This window comes from Somniosus microcephalus, chromosome 26, assembly GCF_052327205.1.
Source record: "Somniosus microcephalus isolate GS21.2 chromosome 26, FLI_Smic_1.0, whole genome shotgun sequence".
NCBI classification, from domain to species: Eukaryota; Metazoa; Chordata; class Chondrichthyes; order Squaliformes; family Somniosidae; genus Somniosus; species Somniosus microcephalus.
The window spans coordinates 41,819,516-41,832,011 of NC_141012.1; the positions used below are offsets into that span (position 1 = coordinate 41,819,516).

The 12,496-nt window shown below is 50.8% G+C and overlaps 1 protein-coding gene across 1 annotated transcript in view; it reads right to left on the reverse strand.

Annotated features, from left to right (window-relative positions):
* The window catches only part of LOC147100412 (arginyl-tRNA--protein transferase 1-like), a 105,985-nt gene extending 93,623 nt beyond the window's left edge, over positions 1 to 12,362 (reverse strand). Inside the window, exon 1 of the mRNA XM_085968098.1 lies at positions 12,050 to 12,362. Coding sequence (XP_085824224.1) covers positions 12,050 to 12,164 — 115 coding nt within the window. The 5' untranslated portion in view covers positions 12,165 to 12,362. The remainder of the gene's footprint in view (positions 1 to 12,049) is intronic.
* Between the last annotated feature and the right edge of the window lie 134 nt (positions 12,363 to 12,496).

Here is a 12,496-nt window from a genome sequence, read left to right on the forward strand (position 1 = left end):
AAGAATTGATCAAGTTAACCTTGTAACTAGCTTACAGCAGTCAGACCGCAGTCATGTGATGGATTGTCAAGAAACTGTATAAATATTTGACCTTTTGTTTTGTAACTTACTTGCTCTGGTGAGCCTGTCGGACTCTACTGGAGTCAGGACTGTGCTGTATCAGAGTAAGTCTCCCGGGATGACGAAATAAAACTGTTGAACGCAACCAACCGGTATTCGACTCAGTGTTTGTACTGAACCAGATTGAGGGCAAAAGAATCGGAATCATCACCAGCACTAATTTTATGCCCGATTCCCCACCAGTCCTGGCGTCATTCCCACCGGCTTTGAGCAGGAGACAGTCCAGAGAAATGTAACTTAGGCCTGGGAGTTAAAATGGCCTGGGCCTCACACTCAACTCTCCATTGAGGGATTCCCGACTGTCCAAAATATACCAAGAATTAAAATCTGGGCTTCTGTGTTGGCACAGGCTGGCAGAGATGTGCTCGAATCACTCTACACTAACCCTTACTGGAAAGTGTATGTGTGCGTGTGCGTGTTCCACGGGAGGACAGGATCAGGTTGGTCTGTGTTGAGCCTGTAGACGACCAACCTTCTGACCATCCTTCACTGCTCCACTCACACATGAGAAATGGGCACTTGGGTGAGGGACCACAGGTCTTCTGTAGCAAGAGAGGTGGGGAAAAAACTGACAGAACAAAATAAAATGTATTTACACTTTCAGAATCTCAATGGGACCAGGCCGTAATGGGAGTGAGGAAGTTAACCCCTAACAAATAACTAAAAGCTAATAGGGTCCTCTTTGTTGCACCTGCTCAGTTACCAGGGCAACAGGGAGGCAATAGGGGCGGAGACCAGAACATTGCCCCAGGATTTACATAAGCAACATAGGAATTGCTAGATGTAAAAAGACCAATGTCCAAATAGTTCTCCTTCTACCATCCTGGCAGTCGCATGATTCAACGTAAGAGTTGTTGGCTAATCATAGCAATCAATCTCTAGCAATTAGTCTACAACAGACTCAGACATGAGGCAAGTTTGGGTTCCTCCTAATCATTTTACACTTGGCACCGGGACACACACACACACACACCTGACCCTCCCACCTTATCTTCCTCTAAATACATGATGTGGTGAGGGGGGCGGGGGGGGGGGGCAGGGCTGGTCAGGGGCGGAAAAGGGGGAAAAGAGAAACAATGGGTCTCCGACCCCATTTCCTCTTCATTATGCCCAGTAACAAAGCCGTCTTCAGACATCAAGAAAGCTGGGTCTAGGACCAGGGCTCTGCAGACTGGAGGGTCTGCGGGGGTCCTGAGAGAACCCCAATGATCGAAGGAAGCACAGGTAGGATGTCTCATTTAACCCCCCACCACATTCTTCAAGACTCAGGGCCTTGAGGCTGCTGCTTTCCAACTGGCGCCCAGGCCTGCACCGTCGCACCCATTTCCATCCCCGGTCCCAACGCGAGGCCCAGTGGAGGGGGAGGGGAGAGGGGAGGTGGGCTTGTGCCAGGAGGACACTCAGGCTGTGCAAATGGGCTTGGCCCGGACAATGGACTGAACGCCTCCCCTCCGGCAACCAGTGCAGGTCTGGAGAGGAAAATCAGCCCGAATGTTTCTTTGCACTCTGAACAGAGCTGGAGTGGAATATAGAAAAGAGCAGGAAATATCCCAGACCACATGTATTGCCCTCTGAATAGCTCAGGCACCTTGGGCCCAGACCACATGTAACCTAAGTTTTTGTCTGATAACGCTCCTGTGAAGCCCCTTGGGATGGTTTATTACGTATAAATGCAAGTTGTTGTTTATTCAAAGCCATTGTGGCATAACTCATAACTTCACCAAACAAGTGCACAGTCCATGCACATCCGCAGGAGCAGCTGCCCCTGTCCTATATCACTGCTCGGTCTCCAGTCATACTCCACACCTACACCAGCTTTGAGTCATATCCCCATCCTACCAGTCTCGATCATTGCTCCTATCCTGGGGATATCAGTCTGCAGTGATACCCCCGACCTATAGCATCGTTCTGTAACACCGCCAGCATGCATCAGTTACAAGCAATGCTCTGATTGCACATTGCACGGGAACAGGAAGAGAAAATATTTCACATCAATACAGATGTGGCCCCAAATGTCATCATCAAAGGGTTAATTTGAGGCACAAGTGGAGCAAGAATGAACAGCCAATCCGAGACAGACATTTAACCAGCAGCTTCAACAAACCCTTCAAGAGCAGCACTGCTGGCTTTGGACTCTGGTATGAACCAGTAGGGTCAGGGAAGACAACCTCACATCACACCCCTGTGCTCACTGACCTACACTGGCCCACGGTTAAGCAACGCCTCGATTGTAAAATTCTCATCCTTGTTTTCAAATCTCTCCATGACCTCGCCCCTCCCGATCTCTAACTTCCTCCAGGCCCACAACCCTCCGAGATCTCTGCGCTCCTCCAATTCTGGCCTCTTGAGCACCCCCGATTATAATCGCCCCACCATTGGCGGCCGTGCCTTCAGCTGCCAAGACCTGAAGCTCTGGAATTCCCTCCCTAAACCTCTCCACCTCTTAATCCTCCTTTAAGACACTCCTTAAAACCTCTTTCTGGCCTACTATTTCCTTATGTGGCTCGGTGTCAAATGTTGTCTGATAATCGCTCCTATGCAGCGCCTTGGGACGTTTTACTACGTTAAAGTCGCTATATAAATGCAAGTTGTTGCTGTTGAGCCACACAGAAACATCAAAAAGAACCATAAAAAGTATCTAAAGGAATTCAGGGCAGGAGTCCCACACCCGGCATACTCTTCCAGCATCGTTCTCTTCCACTAGTTTCAAAAACATCAAACAAATGATGAAAACTTTATTATCTAAGAAATCCGCAACTCAACAGTTCTGAAGAAACTTATTCTGGGGCCTATAATTTTTTTTTCTTTTTAAACATCACAGATCATTTTTGCGCTCTTTACGATGCCCTTCTAATTTCAGACTTCACCGCTTTTAACTCGGGTTTTAACCCAACCTGTAATTCAGAACCAAAACCCGCAGCATCTGACGGACAGGGCTGGGATTCATGTAGTGCGGTGTTGTGATGTCACACTGTGGTCACTTGCCCTGATGTGCGCTTTGGCTCAGTCGGGCAGCAGAGAAACCAACACGCTACGTACATATTACAAACCAACACGCTAAGTACATATTACAAACCAACACGCTAAGTACATTACAAACCAACACGCTGAGTACATATTACAGGCCAACACGCTGAGTACATATTACAAACCAACACGCTGAGTACATATTACAAACCAACACGCTAAGTACATATTACAAACCAACACGCTAAGTACATATTACAAACCAACACGCTAAGTACATATTACAAACCAACACGCTAAGTACATATTACAAACCAACATGCTAAGTACATATTACAAACCAACATGCTAAGTACATTACAGACCAACACGCTAAGTACATATTACAAACCAACACGCTAAGTACATATTACAGACCAACACGCTAAGTACATATTACAAACCAACACGCTAAGTACGTATTACAAACCAACACGCTAAGTACATATTACAAACCAACATGCTAAGTACATATTACAAACCAACATGCTAAGTACATATAATCCCATTACAAAGCACCAGCTAGTCAGCAACTGAGCCACACGGTTGGTCCCTCGTGTACAGAGCTGCTCTTAGTCAGTGGGCCTCAGCACCCCTGGGTTAGCGAGGGCAGGTGAAACAACCAAACTTTCTGGTCACTATCCAGGGACCCCCTGATGGAAGTCAAATTGCATTTGAATATTGAGGGAGGACAGAATTGGGCTCGGCTGCAATATTGCGCCACGGTTCAATTACCGACTCACACTCACCATGCAGGCGCACGCATGAAAGGGTATTTTAGTGCAGTGGTTATGTTACTGGGCTCGTAATCCAAAGGCCTAGACTAATGACCCAGATAATGGCAGTGCAAGTCCCATTTGAATTCAGTTAAAAAATCTGGAAATAAAAAGCTGGCATTAGTAAAAGTGATCATGAAGCGATCAGATTGTCATTAAAACCCAACCAAGGAAACAGAGAAGATAGGAGCAGGAGTAGGCCATTCGGCCCCTCAAGCCTGCTCCGCCATTCAATGAGATCATGGTTGATCATCCAAACTCAGTACCCTGTCCCTGCCTTCTCCCCATACCCCTTGATCCCTTTAGCCTGAAGAAATATATCCAACTCATTCTTGAATATATTTAATGAATTGGCCTCAACTGCCTTCTGTGGTTGAGAATTCCACAGGTTCACCACTCTCTGGGTGAAGAAATTCCTCCTCATCTCTGTCCTAAAAGGCCTACCCCTTATCCTTAGACTGTGACCCCTGGTTCTGGACTCCCCGACCATCGGGAACATCCTTCCTGCATCTAGTCTGTCTAGTCTTGTTAGAATTTTATAAGTTTCAATGAGATCCCCTCCCATTCTTCTAAACTCCAGCGAGTACAAGCCCAATCGACCCAATCTCTCCTCATACGTCATTCCTGCCATCCCAGGTATCAGTCTGGTGAATTTGGTGAATCGTCGCTGCACTCCCTCCATGGCAAGAACATCCTTCCTCCTCCTGCCATCCTCACCCGGTCTATATATGACTCCACTCCGACACGAGTGTAGTTGAATCGTAACTGTCCTCCTAAGTGCCCTAGCAATCCACTCAGTTGCACCAAACAGTTACACAACAGATCAGGAAGGAGGCCAACCACCACTTTCTCAAGGCAACTAGGGGTGGGTAATAAATGTCAGCCTTGCCAGTGACGCCCACACCCCCAGAATGAGTTGGGGGGGGGGGGGGGGAACATGGCCATTAGAAGAATAGAGAGCAGTGAAAGCATGAGGCAAAACCCTCAAGAACAGACGAGAACACAATGGGTAAAGTACCGCTGCTCTCCAGGGCTCAGTGAGGGCAGTACAATTGCCGGTCAGCATTCCCATTCCGAGTGATTCTATTTGGCACGACGGTCTATTCTTAAAACTTATTGAAAGTGATGTAGGGGGAAAAACATATGATGTAATTAAATCAATGTATACAAACAATAAATGTGCAGTTAAAATTGGAGACAAACAAACAAAATACTTCTCACAGGGGCATGGCGTGGCACAGGGCTCGCCCATCTCACCGACACTCTTTAATATTTACATAAGTGAATTGGCAAAACTACTTGAACAATCTACAGCACCTGGCCTCGCCCTATATGACTCCAAGGTTACATTCCTCCTCTATGCAGATGACCTGGTTCTGCTCTCACCAACTGAGGAGGGTCTACAGCAGAACCTGGATCTGCTAGAGTCATTCTGTCAGACCTGGGCCCTGACAATAAACCCCCAAAAAACCAAAGTTCTTGTGTTCCAGCAAAGATCCAGACATCAGGGACCCAGAATAAATTTCACACTAGGAGCAACCAAAATTGAACAAACTACACATACTTAGGCTTAAAAATCAGTTCTACGGGAAATTTTCATCTGGCTGTGAATGAACTGAAAGAGAAAGCAAAAAGGGCTTTCTATGCCATTAAAAAGTTAATCCAAATGGAAATCCCAATTGGCATTTGGCTCAAAATTTTTAAATCAGTAATTGAACCAATTGCACTCTATGGCAGCGAGGTGTGGGGACCGCTAACACAACAATAATTTGCAAAATGGGACAAACACCCAATTGAGATCTTACATGCAGAATTCTGTAAAAGTATCCTCCGGACTCAGAGGAAAACCGCAAACAATGCATGCAGGGCAGAACTAGGCCAATATCCACTACTAATTAATATCCAAAAAAGAGCCATCAAATTTTGGAAACACCTAAAAATGAGCAACCCCCACTGCTATCATTACGAAGCCCTGAAATGCCAAGAGATGATCATAGAGAAGAGTCCCCTCAGTCAACTAGTCCTGGGACTCAGTGAAGTAACTACTAACACTACTAATAATAATCAGCTCCAGGACAGTGGCATCCTAGCACAGAGAATTCGACCCAACACAATGGTCACTAAACAAAAGGAAAAATATCTGACCTATTGGACAGAAACAACAAAAACCCAAAACAAACTCGATTGCTATTTGGCCCTAAACAGACAATACACCATGGCTGAATACCTGACCATGGTAAAAGATAGCAAATTGAGAAAAACCTTGACTATGTACAGACTTAGTGAGCATAGCCTGGCCATCGAAAAAGGCAGACACAGGCAGACCTGGCTGCCAAGAGAGGACAGGATATGCTCTCACTGCAGTCAGGGAGTGGTGGAGACAGAGATGCACTTCCTCACAACTTGTGGAAACTATCAGGACATAAGGGGGAATTTCCCAAAATTCATAAAAATATGCCCCGAATTCAAAAATTTGAATGACGACCAAAAACTCCCATATCGATTGGCCATGATAAATTGACCCTTAGTGTTAGGGGGATTAAATACATGGGGTTATGGGGATAGGGTGGGATATGTGTTGGTATAGGGGTTACGGGGATCGGGTGGGATATGTGTCGGTGCGGGCTCGATGGGCCGAAATGGCCTCTATCTGCACTGTGGGGTTTCTGTGATTCTGTGATCTATTAGGGGAACAGAGAAATTGCGTAATTTTAGCAGCAAACTATGTTACAGCTTGCCATAAACAGAGGGACAACCATTAAATCTAAGAAAAGATTATATGCATATTATATGTGTGTATATATTTATACATACAGGGATATATCTGTCTATACACTGTGGCCTAGAAATTCAGTAGCGTTCGCCAGCCGTTAACGCCATAAGAGGGGTAGATTTCCAGCGCTAGGCACTTAGCGCCCGGGCGCAGTCCGATCTGCGCCTACGCCCAACTTCAGTTGACATTTAGCGCCGGCGCAAAGTGTTTGCGCCCGCTCAGCTGCGCGCGCAGCTTATGACGTCATTTCATCGTGCAACGCTGTTTGTGCGCCCCAAACCGGAAATTCAGTGGCGCCCGCCCAATGTGGGCGTGGCGCTGTTAAGAACTGTGAACTGGAACGCAGCAGAGGCCCTGCGGGCCTCGGGGAGCGCTAATTAAAGGGCACTTAGACTGAACCATAAAGGCCAGCCATTTTGCTGCAATGACTTTAGTGCTTTGGATTTCTGGACAGAGACCAAGGAACAGACCTTACTGATTTGGGACAACATAGGAGAGGTATTTTTGGCTTCTGGCCAGAGCTTGGAAATTAGACTCATTGTGATTTCACTGTTTGCAAGTTTATTATGGGGGCTGCATGGGGTTCCAACCCTCAGTTCCAGCATTATGTGCGAAGGGCTCGCAGACGCTGTGTGAGAGGGCCAGCCATGCCTAGACGCAGAGGGGCCATCAGGCGTCGGCAACGTAGGCCTTACCCACTCAGGGAATACCGGCAGCAGGTGTCCTATCTCACCATGACTGCCGCGCATTGTGTTAAGAGGCTGCGCTTCAGAAGGGAGGTGGTTGCAGAGATCTGCCAGCTGCTTCACAGAGATCTGCGTCCACAGCTGATGTGCAGGACGTCTCTGTCGGTGGAAGTGAAGGTCACGGTGGCTCTGAACTTTTATGCAAGCGGCTCCTTCCAAGCCGCTGCTGGGGACATAGCGAACATCTCCCAGTTCGCCGTGCATCGCTGCATCCAGCAGGTCACCGATGCCCTTTTCGCAAGGAGACACCAATTCATCTCCTTCCCCATGACCCTAGAGAGGCAGGAGCAGCGTGCAGTCGGATTTGCCAGGATCGCCGACTTCCCCATGGTGCAGGGCGCCATTGACTGCACGCATGTGGTTATGCGGGCACCTATCAACAATGCCGAGGATTACCGCAACCGGAAGGGCTACCATTCCCTCAATGTACAGCTGGTGTGTGACCACAGGTAGCGCATCCTAGCTGTCAATGCCCGCTTTCCAGGAAGCAGCCACGATGCATTTATCCTGCGCCAGACTACTGTGGCTGACATGTTCCAGGCACAGCCTCCACCAAGGGGATGGCTTATTGGGGACAAGGGCTACCCTTTGTGTACATGGCTCATGACCCCGCTCCGCGCGCCCAGGACCCCTGCGGAGGAGGCATACAACGAAAGCCATCAAGCCACAAGGAACATCATAGAGCAAACGATTGGCGTCCTCAAGCAACGGTTCCGCTGCCTGGATCGTTCCAGCGGATCTCTACAGTATTCGCCGGATAGAGTCTCCCAGTTCGTCGTCATTTGCTGCATGCTGCACAACCTGGCTATCCGCAGGACTCAGGCACTGCCACCTCGCGTTGGACCACCACCTCAGGAGGACGAGCAGGAGGACCATGAGGAGGAGGAGGAGTACCAGCCCAGGAGGGAGCCACAAGGTCCAAGGGCCGTCCACCGGCGGCTTATTGAACGACACTTCTAGGCCCCCTGTCAGGGAATGGCTTGTGGCAATGAACGCACCTGAATGCAGCCGCTCCGCAAGCCCTCAGCCGGTTAACGCAACAACCACTTGAAACATGACACCTGGACAAGCTGAATAAATAAAAAGCTTTATTTAACAAACTCAGGGCCCTTCCCACATGAAACAGAAAAACAGACAAGACCCCCAAAAAACAGTCAAAAACATATCTCACTCCCACAACCTGGGGAGGAATAACAAAAATTGTCCTTCCAATTGGCCTTCATCCTCAGCCTTACCAAAATAAGCCCCCCCCCGCAGAACACAAACACCCCCATATAAAAAAACATTTGCCTTCATCTTCGGCCTTACCAAAATAAGCCCCCCCCCTCCAGAACACAAACACCCCCATATAAAAAAAACAGTTGGCAACACACTCTACTTGGTGTGCCGAGAGGGCGAGTCCTTGTGCAGGCTTCTCCGGCCCCTGCCCGACCTGTTGCTCCGCCTCAACCTGGGCCCTGTGGGTGTTGCAAGGCTGGGGGAAGGCTCCTGAGGGGCACAATGCGTGACGGCAGATGCCCTTGGGGGTCGGCCTAGACGAGGTCCGGCCCTGGAGGGGCCGGCTGCTGACTGCTGCAGCTGTGGCTGGCCAGCATCAGTCTCTCCAGCAGCTCGTCGCACCTTGGCTGGGGGAGTGGCAGTGGCAGCTGCAGCAATGGGGGCAAGCTGGCTGATGCCAGGCGCTCGCTGGTCGCCAGAGACACTGGCACTCGGCCGGCCTGGCACTGCAGCAAGCGCAGCAATCTGGTGAAGGCCAGACCGCTGTGCTGCAGCAGGGCGGCGGGTGCCCTGGCGATGCTTCCGTGACACAGCGAGTGTGGCAGAACTGAGTGCGCGAACTGCCCTGGTCTGTGCCCGCATCAGATCAGCCAGTGTCTGGACGGCACCACTCATGAACTCGCGACTCGCGTCCTGTGCTGCCGCGAGTTGCTCGACACCCCTGGCCTGTGCTGCCGCGAGTTGCTCGACACCCCTGGCCTGTGAGTCCCCGAAATTGGCCACACTATGAGCCAGGGACTCAATGGCCTGAGGCAACTGTCCCACAACCCCCATGAACTCGTTGTGGCACCGCTCCGAGGCCGCAGACATTTCATCAAGGAGGCGCACCTCCTGGGCGAGGACCGTCTCCGGACTGGAGGGCGGACTCTCCCTCTGGGGAGAAGGCCGCCGAGCTGCCCGACCCTTCCCGCGTGCCTGGACGCCACTGGGCCCAGCAACTGCCCTCCCCTGCAACACTTCCCCCCTCTGGGGAGAAGGCAGCCGTGCTGCCCGACCCTTCCCGCGTGCCTGGACGCCACTGGGCCCAGGAACTGCCCTCCCCTGCAACACTTCCCCCCTCTGGGGAGAAGGCAGCCGTGCTGCCCGACCCTTCCTGCGTGCCTGGACGCCACTGGGCCCAGGAGCTACACCCCCCTGCAACACTTCCCCCTGGCTCTCCTCCAGGCAAGACGTGTCCCCTCCATTGCCATCCCCTGGCGCGGATGAGGGTTCCCCCGATGTGCCGCCTTCCTCTTGGTCCTCGTCGTCCTCCTCTTCCGAGGGACTGGCACTCTCAGCTTCAGGGACCTCCTCCTCACCAGCTGAAAGCAGGAAGGCACAAGAGTAGCTTTAGAGTGAGGACAGGGCGTCAGCGAGGGAGGCATGAGTGGTGCCATTATGCGCATTGGTGGGACAGTGGCAAAGGATGTAGATCTGAAGCGCAAGGGGAACCAGAGAGGTTCAAACGGTCATGTCCTTACCATTGGGTCCCAGCACAGGGTCGGCATCTCCAATAGCAACGGGGCCCATCACCCGGCCACGCATGAGTCGAGCCACGCTCTCCTCCAGCTGACTGAGCTGCTGGAACTGGGGACGGCCTCCCCCGGTGACAGTCTGGCTCTTCAAATTCTGCGCCAGCTTGGCCTGCAAGAGAAAGGACGGCCTCTAAGTACAGTGTGGTGCCCTGTTGTTGTGTGCACTGCCTCCCATGGTCGAATAGCTTGGCCAGTGTGTTAAGTGCAGAGAGTGCTATTGATGATCATGCCAGTGCCATAGCTGCGGGAGGAGGGCTGGCTATTAGGCCTTTGAGGTCCCTTTGCCCATAATGTGAGGTGCACATGCAAGGATGAGGAGGACACTGGAAAGGGTACTCACCCTGACCAACCGACTGAGGTCGTTGTACTTCTTGCGGCATTGGTCACCAGTCCTGGGGGCATCGCTGTTGGCTGACACCCTCAGGGCGATTTCCCTCCAGGCTCTCCTGTACTGCCTCCTGGGAGCCTTCTTGCCACTGTCCGGGCACAAGATCTCTCTGTTCTTTTCCAACCCCCTAAGCAGCACCCTCAAAGCATGCTCTGAGAAGCGCTGCGCTCGTTCACGGGCCTTCTGCATGGCTTCAGGCGCTATTTGGGTCCACCAGCAGTGTTCAGGCCTAGCTGCAGGGCTCCACTATCCAGGGCGTGGCTGCAGACAAAGTCGACCCTTCCCCCTTTAAGAGCTGGCCGGCGTCAGGGTGTCTGCTGTCAATCAAAACATGACCGCACCTGCGCTGCGCCCGGCCTCGGCATTATCAGTCCGCACCGCCGGCTTAGCGCCTAAAGATAGGAGTGCAACGCCAGTTTCAGCGCTCGCCCAAACTCCTTGGCCAAAGCTACTGAATTTCGGCGAAGTGGCCTCCACTTTCCGGCGGGCGCTAACTTTAGCGCCCGCCCGACTTTACCGCCCCAAAAGTGGCTAGACTGAATTTCTAGGCCTGTATGTCTAGATCTGCGTTTACATGTTCAATCATACATGTTTTTCCATGCTTTGGCAACATAAGATGTACCTTGTCATGCCAATAAAGCAATTTGAATTGAATTGAATTTAATTGAATTGAGTGTCTATTAATCTCCTCAGAAAGTGCATAGTACAGCTCTCCCCAAGGTTAGCACCCTTGGGGGGAGGAGGAAGAACACTGGAGCAATCCAAATATTACATCCACAATAAAAAGCCGCCGTTTCAAAAATATATATAATTTCCACCAATAGTTGAATGACATCTGTCAATCTACCAACCTAGTTCAGCAAAGCAATCGGACTGAGGGGCCGTGCTACAAACCGCCGTTCGCCCTGCAGACAAAACATGGAAACCTGCGCACAAAAAAATAAATAACACGGAAAATATTCCAGGCATTTTACAGAAACTCCAGCCGTGGGGAGAAAGTCGCTTCGGACTTCAGTTCATAGCGTGAAACCGACGCCAAAAAACAAACACAAGAGGGGAGAACGAAAGAGCAGCAACTAGACACAGAGCAGCAACAAAAAAACAGCCTGCAATGTAACAGATTTCCAATAAACAGACACAACAGCTGAAGACAACAGGTCACCCAGCGCTGGCAACTGACAAGATGGGTAACTAGCACGATATTGACAGAAACTTAGCTAAAAGGGGAAATTAACACCAGTAAATGGACGCATCTTTCACTTTCAATTCCTGATCTAAATTGGATACATTGCCCTGGTTTAAGGTACTGAGTATCAATTTAACAGATACAATGAATGTAACAATTTCTCATCAACTTTCGCCTGCAGTCCCTGGTAATAAACTGTTTCATGAATCTCTCCTGATCTTCCCTGGGATTCCCTCTGCCTCTCCCGGAGTGCCCTACTCACCCTGGGCACAGAACGAGTCCTTCCCGCAGTAGCCGCAGCTCCACGCCTCTAGGGGCGGACTGAGCTCCGCCGCCAGCCCCGCCGGGGGGTTCTGGCCGGTGCTGCTGGTTCCCATCGGGGGGGTGGGACGGGGTAGGGAGGGGGGTTGCAGTCGGAATCACCCCATCCGCTTACTCCCCGGCCAAGATCCGGAGCCGGATACACACACACAACGCGGCAAGAGCCAGCCCAGCTCATCGGCTACTTCCTCATCCGCCTGACTGACGCTCGCAGGAGTTCCAGCCCCAGAGCCGTCAGCTAGCCCGGCCCGAGAGTCCCAGAGACAACCCCCCCGCCCTCTCACTGCTACCACCGCCCACCCAAGTCTCTGAAAGGATGCCCCGGCCTCCCCCCAGCATTTAAAGGGACATTTCCCGATGTAATTTCTAGCTTGCAAACCGAAAATAA